The sequence below is a fragment of the Rhodamnia argentea genome, chromosome 6, assembly GCF_020921035.1.
Source record: "Rhodamnia argentea isolate NSW1041297 chromosome 6, ASM2092103v1, whole genome shotgun sequence".
NCBI lineage: Eukaryota > Viridiplantae > Streptophyta > Magnoliopsida > Myrtales > Myrtaceae > Rhodamnia > Rhodamnia argentea.
In genome coordinates this window covers 25509530-25527473 of record NC_063155.1, presented here as the reverse complement: position 1 = coordinate 25527473, position 17944 = coordinate 25509530, and the positions used below count along the sequence as shown (strand labels likewise).

The 17944-nt window shown below is 40.9% G+C and overlaps 2 protein-coding genes across 5 annotated transcripts; one reads left to right on the top strand and one right to left on the bottom strand.

The window, feature by feature from the left end:
- The first annotated feature begins 436 nt into the window (after positions 1-436).
- On the top strand, positions 437-10160 carry LOC115757505 (paired amphipathic helix protein Sin3-like 3). 4 transcript variants are annotated; one of them, XM_048281573.1, is made up of 24 exons: positions 437-983; positions 1117-1259; positions 1774-1929; positions 2018-2231; positions 2306-2404; positions 2589-2756; positions 2836-3172; positions 3384-3520; positions 4542-4617; positions 4699-4728; positions 4893-5128; positions 5219-5373; positions 5503-5630; positions 5724-5978; positions 6405-7055; positions 7174-7277; positions 7567-8199; positions 8297-8397; positions 8542-8680; positions 8763-8915; positions 8998-9155; positions 9250-9349; positions 9463-9649; positions 9871-10160. In XM_048281573.1, exons 2-23 carry the CDS (start codon positions 1186-1188, stop codon positions 9616-9618), a joined length of 4260 nt encoding a protein of 1419 aa, XP_048137530.1. In that variant the 5' UTR covers positions 437-983; positions 1117-1185; the 3' UTR covers positions 9619-9649; positions 9871-10160. The 4 variants fall into 4 exon arrangements, with proteins under 4 accessions (XP_048137530.1, XP_030553629.1, XP_048137529.1 ...); XM_030697769.2 differs by having other exon boundaries at positions 438-983; positions 1114-1259; positions 7174-7265; XM_048281572.1 differs by having other exon boundaries at positions 438-983; positions 1114-1259.
- Positions 10161-10505: 345 nt separating this feature from the next.
- Positions 10506-17595, bottom strand: LOC115757515 (DExH-box ATP-dependent RNA helicase DExH15 chloroplastic). Its single transcript, XM_030697777.2, has 8 exons — positions 17064-17595; positions 16736-16911; positions 16534-16647; positions 16084-16192; positions 15859-15945; positions 13807-13925; positions 13109-13289; positions 10506-12925 (listed from the first exon to the last, which is right to left on the bottom strand). The coding sequence occupies exons 1-8, from the start codon at positions 17529-17531 to the stop codon at positions 10670-10672; spliced, it is 3510 nt and encodes a 1169-aa protein (XP_030553637.1). The 5' UTR covers positions 17532-17595; the 3' UTR covers positions 10506-10669.
- Positions 17596-17944: the final 349 nt, after the last annotated feature.

The following is a 17944-nucleotide window of genomic DNA, read 5'->3' as shown; positions in this document are numbered from 1 at the left end:
GAGATAACCGAGCTTTTGAAATGAGATTTAAAATCTTAGATGCCAAAGTAAGATTCACAAACAAAGAATTCAAAGAAGTCATTTGAAACGCATCTTCCATCTCTCATGCCCTCCACACAGCTTAAGCAACCTTCCATCTTTGACTAGATCACCGGACTCTTAACCAATTTTCCCATTTTTCTATTTTTTTTTTTTTTTGTTGTTATTGCAATTTGCAAGTGGAACGCAGACTGGCAAAAGAGGAGGAAAAAATAAAAGGAAAAAGGAAAAAAAATCGACTCTAACGAAGCCCAAACGGGTGCCCTAATTTCGCAAGAAGGGCGGGACACTGACCGCCTACAGCCGGTAAACCGCCCGAAAGCGTGACCGGCAAAAGACGGTCCTCCAAAATGGCTATCTCCACTCTCCCCCACCATCGCAAAAACACGGAGGAGCTCTCAAGCTCTCTCTCGCTCTCATCTCCTGCCTGTGAATTTTTCTCTTAACATTGTTTTCCTCAGAGAGAGAGAGAAAATAAAAACAGCGATTTTAATTATCCTATTCCCTCCCTCCCTCCCTCTCTCTCTCTCTCTCTCTCTCTCTCCGTTAGGTTCTTAGCATACCGTCGCAAACAGCATCATCATCTTCACACGAAACTCTCAATCTCTCTGCAATTTCTCTCTTTTTCGGTTTGGCTCTGCTCCGTGCGCTTTTTGCAGAAGCAAAGCGAAGAAAGTCCTAGTCGTCGTCTTCTTCTTCTTCTTCTTCCAGCAAGTGCTTGTTCCGCCACTCGACGATCCTCCCAACTCGTTTTGCTAGAACTTCTGTTTTTCGACATTCTCTCTGCTCTGCGCGTTCGTCTCTCTCTGTCTCCGTCTCTCTTCGCGCTTTGTCGCCGTTACCTTTATCTTCAAGCAATGTGAAAACCGCTCATCGGCCTCGAGTTTTTGGACGCGCTGGAGGACTGTTGTCCTGGGAGTTTCGATCAGAGTTGGCTGCTCGAGGTTCAATTCCAGCGTGCTGTTTTCTTTTTCGGCTTCTTCCAAAATCCGCGCGGTTAGATCTGCTTCATGCGTGCTTGATTGGTTTATTAACATGAGGTCGTTGATTGCGGGATTTTGGATTTGATTGCAGCAGGGAGCATGATGTGGCGTTGAGATAGTGAAGCGAAGAGGGCTTATCTTGTTTTTTACCCCGGCGTTGAACATGAAGAGGTCTAGAGATGATGTTTATATGGGCTCTCAAGTGAAGAGGCCTGTGGTCTCTTCTCGCGGAGAAAAGTAAGTTTTATCTTTCCCTATCTCTATATATTTTGGGTTTTGTCTTCTGGATCGACTTGTTTGTTGAGGATTTGATCGCACTAGCCCAACAAGGCAGCCTTGTTGGGATGGGATTAGGTCCTTCTGATCAGGACATCGTGAGTGCATCTGTCTTCTATATGCTTGTGTTTCAGCTTTCGTTTGATTAAAATTGGATTTTGGATTAAGTTCCTGCAAATTCTTGCTTACAACCTGCTGGAACAAGATCAGAATTTTGTCAGCATCGGATTGCTTAGATATCTAGCATGTTCTGTTTCTTCTTATAGTTCCTATGCTCATTGAAAATCTAAAGTAGAAGCTATTCTTGCTGGTTTCACACGGATGGACTTTTCCATGATTGTTAGTTGAGGATTTATTTTAGGAGATCTTAAGTTTACATCTATACAGAAAGATGCCACCGAGGTGTTGAATTGTTGATATGAGGGAAGGGTTTTTATATCTCAAAACAACTGATTTCCTTTCTTTTTATGTGAAGCTCCGGGCAAGCCCAGGTCATGGGAGGTGGAAATGTGCAAAAGTTGACTACAAATGATGCCTTGGCATACCTTAAAGCAGTGAAAGACATTTTTGAGCACGATAGAGAGAAGTACGATGACTTCCTTGAAGTTATGAAAGATTTTAAGGCTCAGAGGTAAGATAGTGCGATGAAGTTTTCTTTAATATTGGTCCGCGAGCATGATCTGAATAACTCTCTGACAAATAGTTGATTGTGCTGACAGAATTGACACTGTGGGTGTTATAGCAAGGGTCAAAGAGTTATTTAAGGGATATAGGCAACTGATTTTAGGTTTCAATACTTTCCTGCCTAAGGGATATGAGATAACTCTTCCTCCTGAAGATGAGCAAGAGCAACAGCAACAGCAACAGCAACCACCTCCACAAAAGAAGCCTGTTGAATTTGACGAAGCTATTAACTTTGTGAACAAGATTAAGGTAGAGATGGATGTCACTATCAAACGTGTTCCACTGATGCTTTTGAGGTCTAACAACATGCATTTTATTTGTAGACAAGGTTTCAAGGCGACGATCGTGTTTACAAGTCATTTTTAGACATTTTGAATATGTATAGAAAGGAAAATAAGTCCATTACTGAGGTCTATCAGGAGGTAAGGCAGTTGCACTCTCAACCTCACTTATGACTGTAGTTTTATATGAATGCTTTGTTCTCAGTTTGCAAATGTATCGCATCTGTCGGTGAAAAATTTATCTGATTTTTATTTCCTGGTAGCACTTCTTGTCTTTGCAATTAGTGGCATGTTCTTTGCTTGTGATGGCTATTTTCCCCTACAGGTTGCGACACTTTTTAAAGACCACCGTGATCTCCTCGAGGAGTTCACACACTTTCTACCCGATACTTCCTCTGCAGCGTCTAATATGTATCCTCAATCTGGAAGGAACTCTATGCTCCGTGATAGGAGCTCCACCATGCTGTCCATGCGGCAAATGCACATTGACAAGGTTTTTGTGTGTCCAACCATGTTGATTTTCTCAGTTCATATTCTAACCCTGGCTCATACCACGATGAATTGATTTTCAGAAGGAGAGGGTATCTGCTTCGCATGCTGAACATGATCACAGTGTAGACCGACCTGATTTAGACCATGATAGAGCTTTGCTGAAAGCAGAAAAGGAGCAGAGAAGGCGTGGGGAAAGAGAAAAGGACAGAAGAGACGATATAGATAGGAGAGAACGGGAGCGTGATGAGAGAGAATTTGAACATGATAGCACTAGGGACATCAACCTGCAGCAGTTTTCCAACAAACGGAGAGCATTTCGCTTGGCTACTGATCAATTGCATCAAGATGGCGAAGTGGAAGAGAACTTCAGTACCCTTCCCAGTTCATCCTCATATGATGATAAAAGCACTGTTAAAAGTGAGTTTTACATGCTGTACCTTATTGACAAGCCACTGGTCTTGTAAGTAGGAAGACAGATTATGTTTATATCCAACATGAAAAGCTTGTTTTATGGATATTTCTTATTTTGCTCAAGAAATATTATGTTTTGGATCAGCTTATGACATGTCAAATTCGTACTTAAATATTGATTGACTGGCACTTACTGCTGACTTTGGTGCGATTGTAGATATCTATAGCAAAGAATTTGCTTTCTTTGATAAAGTAAAGGAAAAGTTACGAAATCCCGAGGATCACCAGGAATTTTTGAGGTGCCTTCATATTTTCAGCGAGGGGATAATTTCTCGGCCAGAATTGCAAACACTGGTATGGCTGTGAAAGTACTTGTTACAAGTGATTTTATTCCATCAATTATTTAGAGACTTCGTAGCAAAAATTTGTTTATGCCTGTTACTTCAGCTGGTATATACGATTGACTTCAGCATGTGGCTGCCTTAAATATAACTTTGTCTTGGAGAGTACAACTCCATGTTTTGACATCAATATGCTCGCAGCCACCATGCCATACGAAACCAAAGTTGCTACATACCTCGAGATTTTGACTTAGAAGCTTTTTGGGCTTGAATGGCATGTTTGGCTGGAATGCATATTTATTGTAGATTTTGTACTGGAAGTCTCAGTATTAAAATTCAACTCAAGGCTCAGTTGCTCAGTTCCTCACAGTTGTGAAGTTTTTTGCAAAAACCACCATCCTCTAGATTTAATTTGATACGCACATAACCTTTCAAAATTTTTTGTATCCCCCCTCCCCCCAACTCATTTTGAACGTGTTTTCTTCCACTTATCATGAAATAAAAAAGACCTTTAAAGATGTTGAAAAAGTCAGGTGGGAACAATTTAAAGTTTCATTGAGACAGGAAATTTAAGGATCAGATGTCATGTGAAAATTAAGAGGACGTGGAGTGGTCCACAGGGTGGGGAATTATTTTTAAGTAGCCCTTAATTTAACTAAGCCTGGGTAGACTGAAGAAGGTGTTCATTTGGTAGAGAATGCTCATTTAGGGGTGCTATTGATGCCTTGTGGATGGATGATGCAATATAATCCTCGTTACTCCAATATAGGGCATCTGGATTGAAGACTGTGAAATAATGTTTTCACCTAGCAATTGCAGTAGTCTCCTTTGCCCTTGTAAACCAAGAAACTTATGACGTGTAGTGAAAGAACATTTTTCTTTTTGTATAATTCCAGTTTTATCACCATTAGTGCCTCAAAGTTGATTTGTTCCAGATGATATTGTTTTTTGCCCCGTCACCTTCCTGATAATTTCTCCAACTACCATGTATCTTGTTCAGTTCATGATGATTTGTTGGAATTCCTTTTCTCCAGGTGAGTGATCTACTTGGCAAACATCCAGAACTTATGGATGGGTTAAATGAATTTTTAGCACATTGTGACAAGAATGGTAAGATGTGAAACCATAAGCATCTAACCATTTGTTCTCGAACATGCATATGTTAAATTGTTTCTCTTTGTTTGTTTGCAGAAGGGTTTCTTGCTGATTTCATGAGCAAGAGTACGTGAAAAATCCTTTCATTTATTACTGTTTCTCTGCGTGGTCCTTCCGGTTCAGTAGGAGAGATTTGTTCTATAAATGCATGATTTTCGATTTCCATTGTCGCTTTTTTCAGGTCATGATGATTACTGATGCTTATTTTCTGTGCATTGTAATTGATGAAGGACACCTGCCCAGATCAGTGAAGTCTGAGGAAAGAGATAGAGACCGAGATCGTGAGAAGGATGGAGGAGTTAAGGATCGTGAAACACGTGAAAGGGATAGGCTTGATAGGTCCAGAGATGCTCACAAGATGTCCTTGTTTTCAAGCAAGGATAAGTATATGGCTAAACCAATTAACGAACTTGACCTCTCTAACTGTGAGCGCTGCACTCCCAGTTATCGCTTACTGCCTAAGAATGTATGTGAAGTTACATCATGTAACCTTTATACCTCAGTGATGAGATGTTGGTGTGGGAACTAAAACTTTTCAATCACCTGCATCCTGCAGTATCCTATTCCCTCCGCGAGCCAAAGAACAGAGCGTGGTGCTGAAGTGTTGAATGACCATTGGGTGTCTGTAACTTCTGGAAGTGAGGACTACTCATTCAAACACATGCGCAAAAACCAATATGAAGAAAGCCTGTTTCGTTGTGAAGATGACAGGTCAGAAGTTGCCTGCAACATGGTTTACAAATGATGTGCATTCTAGTTACTCTGACCGTGTGATTTGTTTGAATTGATATCGGCAATTTTTGTTGTGTTTTCTGATTTTGTCTTTGACAATCCTTTCAGGTTTGAATTGGACATGTTGTTGGAGTCTGTGAATGTAACTACTAAGCGTGTTGAAGAACTGCTAGAGAAGATTAATAACAACACAATCAAACCAGACAGCCCAGTTCGTATTGAGGAGCACTTTACAGGTTATAGCCGATTGATCTTTTATGTTTAAATTGTCTAGTTATCCTTTTTATGTCACATTCTGACGTAGTGCTCCTGGTTTGTTGTTCCATCAGCTCTTAATTTGAGATGCATTGAGCGCTTGTACGGTGACCATGGGCTTGATGTGATGGATGTACTAAGGAAGAACGCGCCCCTTGCTCTGCCTGTAATATTAACTCGTTTGAAGCAGAAGCAAGAAGAGTGGGCAAGATGTCGTTCGGATTTCAATAAAGTTTGGGCTGAAATTTATGCCAAGAACTATCACAAATCACTTGATCATCGTAGTTTCTACTTTAAGCAGCAGGATACCAAAAGTTTGAGCACAAAAGGTAATGGTGCCGGATATATAGTGATTTTGCTATGATGTCTACTTAATACAATGCCTAATCTCTTCATTATTTGCAATTCCTGTTGATCTACCAGAAGTTTATGCCCAGCTTGTTAATAGCGAGTACATGACCCCGTTGAACATTTCAAAGCTTTCTATGTTCCTCCTTTGAGTTCCTCTTCCTTGGCTTGGGCCACATAATATGTGTGCACCTCTAATTTTTCAACAGCTTGTCAGCCTCTATAAGCTGCTTTATTTGTATAAATGATTTTATTAGCTACTTCTTGAAATTGAGGTAGTACGGGTTTCCTGCACATGATTATTGAAATTATTTTTGGACTAGTTTGGTCCAATTTGCCTGATGACGCGAAACATTGAATAGTTTTTTAAATTCTGATGTCCATTTTTTCCCTATTATGTTTTGCAGCCCTGTTGGCTGAGATAAAAGAAATTAATGAGAAAAAACGCAATGAAGATGATATACTTCTGGCTGTTGCCGCTGGAAATCGACGAACCATTGCTCCAGATTTGGAATTTGAGTTCCCAGATCCTGACATTCATGAAGATTTGTACAAGATTATCAAATTTTCCTGTGGAGAAGTTTGTACAACTGAGCAATTGGATAAAGTTTTGAAGATTTGGACAACTTTTTTGGAACCAATGTTGAGTGTTCCTTCCCGGCCTCAGGGTGTTGAAGACACAGAAGATGGGGTAAAGGCTAAAAGACAAGCTGGCAGAAGTGGTACTGCCAATGGTGGCCATGATGATGGTGTTCTGGATGGTAGTGCCACTGTCCTGAACACCAGACAGGTAAATCCTCTAAAAAATGGGGATGACATAATTCCACCAGAACCATCAATTACTTGCAGGGCATTGGATAATGGAGATGGCAGGGATGCTGAAGTCCCTTCACTTGGTGCGGATCATGTTGCTTGTAGAACTTCTGAACAAGGAAAAGTACATGATATTGCATCTCTAGCTGATGAAATGTTGGTTGTCAGTAGACCAGTCAATTCAAATGAAAGATTGGCAGTGGTAGAGCAAAGTAAGGGGAAAACAGGCATCGACAATACAACAGGTTTGCACTTTGTTGATTGATCTTGGACAAGCTGCCTAAAACTTATTATAATACCATTTCGTTTCTCATATCATGGCTGAAGTTCTGAAGTTTTTTTTTTTTTGCCCTGATTTTAAAGGGCTGAATGCTGCTTCTTCTAGACCTGGGACTGTTGCTGCAGAGACTGCTGTGGATATGCGATCGAGTAACGATAACTTACCTTCATCGGAGGTATCATTTAATGTAATTTTTCTTCCACATTTTGTTTTCCCTCGAAGGATAGATTTGGGTTTACCGCTTATATCTGTTCCTTTGATTGGACTTCTGAGCTTTGAGTTGGGTACCATGGAACTACATTCTTGCTAAAATTGAAAGCTACAGACATGCACATGGTTTGTGAGTCAGGGCATATGGTTGTAAAGATTGCTTAACTTGTGTTGGCGTTGTAGATTGCGATTTTATAGAGGCAAAATCTCAGCATTTGCAGTTGATGTGTTGTGTTTGTTGATTTGTCTCTCTTTGCAATGGTTAGGGTGATGAGTGTATGCGAGGCAATCAGTCTGCCAATGGTGAGGTGAAGGAGACTAGCCACATTCATAGGTACCATGAAGAATTGGTTGGGCACTCAAAAGTTGAAAGAGAAGAGGGCGAATTATCTCCTAATGGGGATTTTGAAGAGGATAATTTTGCTGCTTATGGTGAAGCTGCTTTAGAAGGTGTACATAAAGTGAAGGATAGTGCAACCAGTAGACAATACCAAACCAGAAACGGAGAAGTAATTAGCTGTCCTGAGGTGGCTGGAGAAAACGATGATGATGCAGATGATGAAGGTGAGGAAAGTGCACAGAGGTCATCAGAGGACAGTGATAATGCTTCTGAAAATGGAGAGGTATCAGGCAGTGAGGAATGCTCTCGTGAAGAGCATGAAGAAGATGGTGACCACGATGAACATGATAACAGGGCAGAGAGTGAAGGTGAGGCTGAAGGGGTGGCGGATGCTCATGATCCTGAAGGAGAAGGAATTGTATTACCAGGTTCAGAACGTTTCCTTCAAGCTGTGAAGCCTCTGGTGAAGCATGTGCCCATGGCTTTGCGTGAAAAAGAAGGGGATTCTCGGGTTTTCTATGGCAATGATTCTTTTTATGTGCTTTTTAGGCTTCATCAAGTATGGCTCTCATATTCTTCTGTCTATATTCATTTTGTTGTCCATTTAAGGGTTTGATATAATTATGTTACCGAGTTAACATTTTGTTACGCTACAGACATTGTATGAGCGAATACAATCAGCAAAAATCAATTCATCATCTGCTGAAAAGAAATGGAGGGCTTCAAGTGACACTTGTCCTGCTGATTCCTATGCCAGGTAGCGTGTGTTTTTATTTTTTTTTTTTTTTCCTTTTTGGTGGGGGGAACTGAATTGAGACTGGAAAATTGACCAAATTTGGTGTGTCGAAAGGGTTCATGACTGTGTATGTTAAATTGGAGCTCGTTTAATTTTATTTCCCAGGTTTATGAGCGCTCTCTACAACTTGCTGGATGGTTCTTCGGATAATACAAAATTTGAGGACGATTGCCGAGCTATTATTGGAACTCAGTCCTATGTTCTGTTCACATTAGACAAGTTGATATACAAGCTAGTTAAACAGGTGAGCTAGTATTCTCTTTTCCAAACTTTTGCATGTTCCTCCTCTATCCAATGCATATTTTTCTCAATCTTGTGTTTTCCAGCTTCAAACCATTGTGGCTGATGAGATGGACAACAAGCTGCTCCAACTATATTCGTACGAAAAATCCCGAAAACTTGGAAGATTTGTTGATGTTATTTATCACGAAAATGCACGCTTTCTCCTTCACGACGAGAACATATACCGCGTTGAATGTGTAAGTCTAATGTCATCGATACTGAATCTTCTTGCAATATCTGCATGAAGCTGAACTTGTAATGCATCTTATTTACTTGCAGTCAACAGCACATTTGTCAATACAACTTATGGATAATGGACATGATAAACCTGAAGTGACTCCAGTGTCCATGGATCCTAATTTTGCGGCCTATCTGCACAATGACTTTCTCTCTATTGTTCCTGACAAAAAGGAGAGATTTGGGATTTTCTTGAAGAGGTAGGAACGGGGGGATACACGTTACACCACGATTTTGTGAATTTTCAACAGTCTTTGCCATCTGGCTCTGGCTAACCGTTGCACATGGTTGCAGAAATAAACGGAAATCTGCGCATGATGATGATGGTCGTGCTCCGGAAGGAGTTAAGGTCATCAATGGTTTGGAGTGTAAAATTGCTTGCAATTCATCAAAGGTCTCTGATTCCTCAGTCTCTCCATTATTTTTAGATATAACTGCAATCTTTTATAGAAATCTACTGGTTTGAGATCACTGCCACATTGTGAGTTGGAATTCTGAATGTAGCAGGTATCATATGTTTTGGATACTGAAGATTTTTTGTTCCGCACAACAAGGAAAAGGAAAGCTTCTATTAGAAAGAGCTTGTGTCAGGACCAGACAAAGTCTGAGAATGGTGATTCAATTAGAATACAGAGGTTTCGTAGATTGCTCTGCGGGTCATAGTTGAACTTAATTTCTCTGTCTCTCCATTTAGGTATGTCCCAATATCTAGATGAAAATCGCATCCTGCTCTTTTTCTTCAGTTCAGCTATATTTGACAATATAGAAACTGTTTCTCAAATGACAGAATGGTTCTCTTAACTACCCGTGGATTGTACCATCCATGGGGTTTTGTTGTATATTGGGTTCATTTTGGTTTCGGCTTCTCAAGTTTGAAGACATTCAAGCCAGATTCTTGATTTCATTTTTCTGCAGAATCAATCCGCGAGCATCGAGTACATGGGAGCCATACAAACTTATTGATGGTGCCACGTTGGGAAATCCTTCCGTGGTGATTGTAAGATTTTCAGGTTTTTATCTTTCACTCAGACGGGTCATTTTACTGTCTCAACAAGAGAATAAGGGATCAAGAGGAAAGGCAACCTTGTTCAGAATTTGTAGAGTAGCATAATTTCGTGGGGGCTTTCGATCCGCCATTGTGTAAATAACGTCATATCGTGATGTAAACTTGTTCTTTTCATTCATCAACCATTCTTGTTCGATATGATTTTGTCACTAAGCTAATGAGGGATCGTCTTGCTGTTATTTGACCGTTTGTTGTGCCTCTTATTGTTGTGCAATCGGGTTCCATTTGGCTCTGGGTCCTTTTGTCCTGTGCAAAGTTAAAGGCAGAATTGATCAACTTGGAACAATGTAAAGCAGAGAGAGATTCTAGAACGGTCGGTGGACATAATATGCTAATACAGATGAGCAGCGATGAAAGCTTGATGCGCGCTTTTCTTGGTCGTCCTAACTCTATTTCGTCTTCAAAGCCGTGGGCTCGTCTGAAACAAGCACTCGGTAAGTCGGAACCGGACAGGAAACACTTTGATGAACATGCAAAATCTTAATGACAGGAAATTTCTGCACCGTCTCTTTCAAAAAACATGCAGAATCTTAACAAGAAAATACTCGCTCGAGCTGTTTGTCAATAAATAAAGCGCGCGAGAAGCCTTTTTTTTTGTGATAAACAATTAGTAAGGACTTTTACAAATGTTCAAAGGTCAGAACCAATTTAACCTGCCAACTCACTTATGGGTGGACGATCCATTACACTGGATGCGGCATGCGCGTTTTTCTGCAGCTGTGGATCTATATCGGGCAGCTTAGGAATCTGAGCAAGTAGATCAATCGTTCGCCTCAAGAGACGAGCCAAATCTCCATCATCCATCGCACAATCCATCATTATCTCCCTCCATGTCAATCCAGATGCCCAGGCTTCGACCATGCCTGAGAATTGACTATCCAAGCAGCAGGGTATCCGCACTTCATGTTTCTCTTGCAGATTCAAAAGGGAACTTCTCTGATCATCCAAGAGATCGATGACATCAGTCACCGTTGAGGATGGCTCGAATATGTAGGTGTTGTTTTTCCAAGGTCGAACTTTGATCCCTTCTGAAACTAAACTGGCGCAGACAGCAGCAAGCTGCGCGGTTTTCAAGCCCAGTAAAATTTTATTCCTCAGAACCATCGCAAGCCAGAGCTCATTTTCTCCCCTTATCGCAGCAGCAGTTTCTCCAAGAGGGAATAGAATGTTTGTGTTGATATCAAGTGCTCTAGATTCATGTATAACTTGGCTTACCTGCAAAAACTCTTTCCATCCAGACGGTTCAATTTGCTCTATACGATTAATTAGGCGCTTTGATCTAGTCTTCAAGCGCCTTATCTTTTCCTCGGTGAACTTGGTCATGTCTATGATCTTCTTATATTCTTTAAAGCCTTCTGTACGAGCTATCTTTTTCTTCAACCGTGCAACTTTGGTCCTTTGTGCTTTGTAGCATTCTACAGCATCATGGAATTCCTGAGACATGTACAATGCCTCGTCTTTGTCAGAAAGACTATTTAAGACGGGCACATTTAAACTCCAAGACCACGTTTCCAGTGACCCTTCTCTGTACCATAAACCCCCAAATTCACTGTCACTAAGCTTATCCCACTGCATATCATCCTTATCTAGAAGTGTCACCATAAGTTCCCGAGGCAAAGCATCTCCTTCAGTTAAGGCCACATTAGGAAGACCAGTCCGATAGACTGTTCTAATCCACTGTTCCGTAAATAAGTACCATGAGTTATCTGAACCAAGGGCCGCGTGATAAGATGGTTCAAATCCTTCATGTCTTGCCAGATGACCATCAGTCGACCCCGCTCCAACTATACTAATTGCAAAAGAATTGTCCCCAAGAATTCTGTTCTTGACGTTTGACCCGTTGAAAGAGTCAACCTTTCCCAAGTAAACGGCCGGAATAGAGTATGAAACTCCTTCAGAATCCTTATATTGCAAACATATAAAGGGCAACTGTCCATTCTGCAACTCCTCAAGTAGAGGTTTCACAGCAGATATTCTCTTCAATTCCATTTTTTTGCGTAGTTCAGTCCGGAGGCGTTTTTCAGCCCTTAATTCTTCCTGTAGATCCGCGATCTCCTTATAGGCTGCATCTGACAAAAGGCTTCTCGCTTTTTGGTCTATAGCATCATCAGTAATTTCAGATGTTAACATCTCAATCTCCTTGTCTATTTTTGAGAGCTCCTCCTTGGCAGCAAGCATAACATTGCTGCCCACATAATTACCAAAACTTTGCTCCACTAACTTCCTAGCTTCTTCCAGTGTTCGTCCTGCTCGAGAAATTTTCACTTCACCTGACTCGCTTGAGTGACTTGTAAGTTTTCCACCAGCCAAAAGGTTCAGCACCATTCCATATGAAGCAGTAAACTGTGACACCAGAGGCTCTATCCCAGCAAAAAGCAGCTTGCAGCACTCTTCAGCACCCTCATAAGCAGTTTGGACAAGGACGACATTACCCATTTTGTCAATGCCTCTACGACCAGCGCGACCTGCCATTTGAAGCAGTTCATTTGAGGTTAATTGAATACGCCCACTGCTACTTCTCTTGCTGAGACATGCGATTACTGCTGTCCTAGCAGGCATGTTGATTCCCGCAGCCAGTGTTTCTGTAGCAAAGACGACCTTGACAAGTCCTTGTCCAAAAAGTTCTTCAATAAATGATTTCCATAGAGGCAAACACCCAGCATGATGTGCAGCAATACCGTGCCTAAGTCCTTTCACAGCTGATTCCCTGACAGCATCAGGATACTGAATACTGAACCGTTTCAAAGCCAGTTCGACTTCACTCATCTCGCAGCTATCCAGGAGGTTGCACCCTTCAAGGTACTGAACGGCTGCATCACAGCCTCTCCGGCTGAATATGAACCAAATGGCTGGAAGCATATCCCTTGCTTCGATTTGATGCAGTGTGTCAATCACCTGAGGAACCTGAAATATGTACATTTTTTATTCATATGATCGTGCTTTTTAACCCTCTATGGGTTGCTTAAATATAAATTCTCTAATATTACTTGAGAAAGAGAGACACGAGAAAAATACTGTAAATGACTTTTTCTTTTCTGTGGCCACATGACAATTTCATTTTAATTCTTTGATGAGCTTAGTCCATACTTGTGAACGGCGAATAGCATTCATGTCATTCTTTGAAAGAGGTGCCTCCAAGGTGATACCATCAACATGTTTGATGTTAATATCACCCCCACGTCTTCTTGATTTCCTTCTTTTGATACTATCCTCCTTGTACGAGTTACGTTCCATGGCATAAAGTTGCAGATATTTAAGTGATAATTTCCTGTTCCAAGTTTAATGGGAAGAAAGACAACACGTCATTGTCAGCATGTATAGCATATTACTTATGTAATTCACAAACTACGCAAAAGAATTACAAAAAACTATTATGAATAATTTTCTTTTTGGGTGGGGTGGGGGGCAGAGTACACAACGTGAGCTACACAGAGAAAGAAAGCACATCACCAACACTGCAAAATTTTTAATTAAAGAGGTTTATAATCAGCTGTATGCACACAAAACCATTAAAAAAAAAGCTTCTGTGGCTGCATTGATTAAATCATTTTGAACTGCCATCTGGCAGAAAAAATGGTTATTATTTCACTTCACTTCTCCAAATCTACGTGCTTGGAAAATGGTTAGAACTACAAAAAGAGGGTCATCTACATTCTTTATGGATACCACAACCTAAGAGTGAGTGGACCGAGATAGAAGGTTCATGTAGAGCATCTAAGAGAATGAGTAACATTTCTACACGCGTTCAAGGTAAATATAAAGCCCTGCAATTAACTATGACATACTGGTTCATCTGCCTTCCTTTTTCATCAAGAAGGGGTAACAAGGAAGTCTTCGTGGAGAAATGCCAAGTCAGCGGGACTGGACGTCTTGATGAGGTAACCAACTCTGTTTTACCATGGATCTGAGAACAAAAAATGCAAGCATGTAAATGATTCTCTGACAGGAAATTTTTGAGTCCGTGTATGTGCGTGTAAATCAATCTATTTGGACCGGGCACAGCCCCGAGGGGTGCAGATGAACAGAGTAAGACCATCTATACTGATCAGCTCTAGATCTCTCCATGCTTCAGTTCAAGGAAAATCACTGCTCTTTTTCTTTTTTCTTTTGCTAGGTAAGCGGGTGTCGTGTTCTGAATAGTTACTCATTAAGAGTACGATGTGTAAGCAAACAAATCTATAGCAGCCTCCAATTCCCGCATATCTCAACATGCTGCAAACTAAGATTCCTATCTCCTTTAACATCAGACAATCTATACAATACATTGCTAGGGATCTTAGCAAAAATAAGTTTACCATCAACATTGAAACCAGCCACATGAATCACTGAATTCCTAGCAGCCCATCTATGACAAACTGCAGCGTACCAAGCTACCTTAAAGGTCAAAAGAGAGATGGATTTCCTCTCATATATTGAGAACCCACTGTAACTCCAAACTCCAGCTCTGGATGGTACTTCCCACTCCAAATTTACTGGACATAATTCCAAATGTCCTTGGCAACCAGTCCATGTACCAATCCACAGAATGTTTTAACCTCAAGCTCTACTCAGTTTTTAAACACTTTCCATTTTAAATTCCCCAAGAACCTGGTCCAAAATATAGCATCCTTCCCTAACGAGTATCAATGTTTTAGTACTACCTTGAAGGATCACAAAAAGGAGCATTAAATATTGTCTCCTACCTCCATGAAAGAGTTACTTTACTACGAGATATTAACAATATTATTTTTGACTTACCATGATTTGACATAGCATAAGCAAGTTATTTAAACTTGTAATTTGCTTTACAGTTATACTATGAGGTAGTATACATTTTTAAGACTAACATAAAAAACATTGACAAGGAACATCCCTAACATCAGGCCAAATAAAAAAAAGGCTAGTGATATGAAGGGGTAAGTCATGGCAGAGTATCGTGATGATGAGAATAAAAATGGTGTCGGTAAGCTTAGTTAGAACTTAAATGGGACAAATACTCCTTATAAGTGTTATAATTGTCTTCCCAGTATGAATCAAACAGAATGCTGGATCTGGAACTCTCCCTAAAAAATAAAGTGACTTCCTTTTCAATGTCTTGGAAAGAAACAATTATTGGATGCAAATGTAATCTGTATTTCACGTGAAGCTGCAACCCTGAATCTGACTTTAACAAAGGCATCAGTATTCAGTAAACTACTTTGCCTGAAAAGGTAGAAGAAGTTTTAGAGCATGGTTTGGCAACAATCATCCGCAAAATTTTCTCAGCAAATGACAACGATTTAAAACTACCCAGTCAAAAGGCAAAGCCGTGACTCAACTGTCCACTCTGAGCTCACAGCAAATCATCCATGCCATTGCCATAATATCATTGGACTTATGAGGCAGAAGAACACGAGTGTTTGTAAAAACACATCAGCTATGGTTTTGTCCTACATTTTGACAACTGAATTCCAACATTCATCAATTTTGGTATGGTAACATATTCGTTTTCACGCTTGAGTTTTTTTAGGATGAAAAGAAGACTCTGAACGGGCTCAACCAAGTTGATTGACTTGCCAATGTTACCAATTTGTCAGTAGCCGGTTTTTTACCAGGTTTCCATTAAGGTGTTCAGTTGACCCAAGAGATCTGCAGTTTCCTCTTTGTTTGGTCAGTTGGACAATCTGAATTACGTTTAGAGAAGCTGCCGGAGACAGCACAAGCAACTGGGTAAATTCTAAATGAAAGTAACCCAATAATCGTTTGAAGTAGTGTATTAAAGGACTGCTTAAGCAAGATAAATCCTTTTCAGGGAATTGAATGGACAAAGCATACTGACAATTTCAAATTTATAAGTATTGAAGAGTACTTAACAGTACCTGGCCAATCCAGCCAGCAAGCTCATCTGGATTTGCAACTGTTGCTGATAGACATATAAGTTGGACTTCTTTTGGGGAATAAATAACCTGGCACATTCTTGACTGTTGAGTTTTAATGGACAAAAGCTTGAGTATAAAATTGGCGAGCTGCTGAATAGAATGAGGATAAAAGAAGAGGAGGAGGATGAGGAGAGAGAGGAGGGGGAAGGGGGGGAGGTTACGCACAATTTCTTCCCACACTGTCCCCCGAGATATATCACTTAAATAGTGAACTTCATCCAAGACAATAGCATCCACCCGAAAAAGTCCACTCCTTGAAGAGGCCTTTCCAACGCTGTGCTAGAAGAAAAATTACATAATTCAAATATATATGAAGCAAGACAAATTAATGCAAGGAAAATCAAAACTCCATATAGGAATGTGGCAATGACAATTGAGAACTTAACCCACCGCTCATATTCAAGGAGTAGGCACAACAATCAAGAATCAAAAGCACCGCTCACTGAATTTGTGTATCCTAAACAAGGTAGATATTTCTACCATACCTAAAGGCTGTCCTCAGATCGAGCCTAATTATACCTATACATCCTAGTCACGCACGGCCAAAATAAACCTTCAAAGTCTCAAATTGGTGTGGCTATACTCAAATAACAGCTTCTTTAACAAGATGTGCACCTCTGATACAGCATATTCCGCAGTATCTCTGTAGTCATGATTACTACTTGAGCATCCTTGTTGACTGCACTATCTCCGGTTAGAAGGCCAACATAGTTGTCTCCAAATGTTTCACTGCAACAAGCGAGTATAGAGAATGAAAATGGCCGATGATTAACCGAAGCTGTGATGGAAACAGATGATGCCACTCCAATCCACAAACCGAAACTCGCGAAATTTCTGATTAGATAGTGCCTTGAGAGGAGTTGTGTAGAACAATCGCCTCCCTCTGGCTACTGTGGCCACTGCCGCAGCTTCAGCAATCAATGTCTTTCCGCTGCTGGTAGGCGCCGAAACCACAACAGAAGAGCCTCTTAGTAACGCTTTGATCGCCAATCGCTAACAAAACCAATTCAAAAATCACTACAAAAACAGGAAAGTTCGAGGAAAGCTCTATAAGTCTTGCCTACTAGACAAAATCCTCCAAAAAAGAAAAAAAGAAAAAAGAGTTCACCACGCATAAGCGGCAAAAACTCAATGAAGATGCGAACCTGAAATTTGTCGATGCGGAAGTCATAGACCGAAGCGAGCTCGTCCCCGTCGATGAGCTCAGCGCCGAACTCCCTGACTTCGCTGCAGAGCTTTTCCACTCTCTGCAACTTGGATTCGCTAAACGAGGAGCGCGTGCTCGCCGCAGCATCATCCGCCGAGGCCCCAATCTCATCCTCGCTCTGCTCGACTCCGTGGTAAGCGTCGCCGGAGACGTCGTCGTACTCATCCGCGGCGAACTCTTCGCCGTCCTCGTCTTCGTCGTCGTCGTCGTCCTCCTCCTCGGCGTCGGAGAGCTGGGAATCATCGGGAAGTATGGGGGTTGGGGCTTTGTAGTGAGCGCGAAGGTATGGTTTGGTGCGCAGAAACCCTAGGGAGGGAAGGTAGCGGAGGGGGAGATGACCGGTCTTGTTCTGGAGGACCGTGAGAGAGAGAGGAAGGGGCGAGAGGATAGAGGACAGACTGCGCATGGCGGGAGATTTTTCCGGTGCCGCAGAAACTCCGGGCGACTTTTATTCCGGGTTTGTCATTTCCTTTTTCCCAAGCTAAAAAATGATACTACACAAGTAATTTGCGCGTTCCATTCTAATTGAAAATAAAAACAAGAACAAACGATCCATCCGCCATGATTCAACGTGCAATGTGATCTTTCATTTTTAATTTATTTAATATGATATCTAAATTTTTAGTAAATGTTCAAACTGGCCTATCTTATGAAAATATAAATGAAATAGATCAATTTGAACATGTACCAAAAGTTCGGAGATCAAATCAAATAAACTAAAAATTCGAGGACAGTATTTCACATTAAGCTAAAGTTTAGTGATCATGTTAAGTAAATTAAAATTTTAGGGATCACGTTACACATTGTGTTATAGATCAA

What these genes read in the sequence shown, in the direction of transcription:
- LOC115757515 (XM_030697777.2), bottom strand. Translation starts at nt 17,531, where the DNA reads ATGCGCAGTCTGTCCTCTATCCTCTCGCCCCTTCCTCTCTCTCTCACG. An exon ending in TCCGCATCGACAAATTTCAG is followed by an intron (nt 16,912 to 17,063) that starts GTTCGCATCTTC and finishes TGGTTTTGTTAG; the next exon opens with CGATTGGCGATCAAAGCGTT. An exon ending in ATGCTATTCGCCGTTCACAA is followed by an intron (nt 12,926 to 13,108) that starts GTATGGACTAAG and finishes TACATATTTCAG; the next exon opens with GTTCCTCAGGTGATTGACAC.
- LOC115757505 (XM_048281573.1), top strand. Translation starts at nt 1,186, where the DNA reads ATGAAGAGGTCTAGAGATGATGTTTATATGGGCTCTCAAGTGAAGAGG. An exon ending in TGCTGATTTCATGAGCAAGA is followed by an intron (nt 4,729 to 4,892) that starts GTACGTGAAAAA and finishes TAATTGATGAAG; the next exon opens with GACACCTGCCCAGATCAGTG. An exon ending in TGCTTTTTAGGCTTCATCAA is followed by an intron (nt 8,200 to 8,296) that starts GTATGGCTCTCA and finishes GTTACGCTACAG; the next exon opens with ACATTGTATGAGCGAATACA.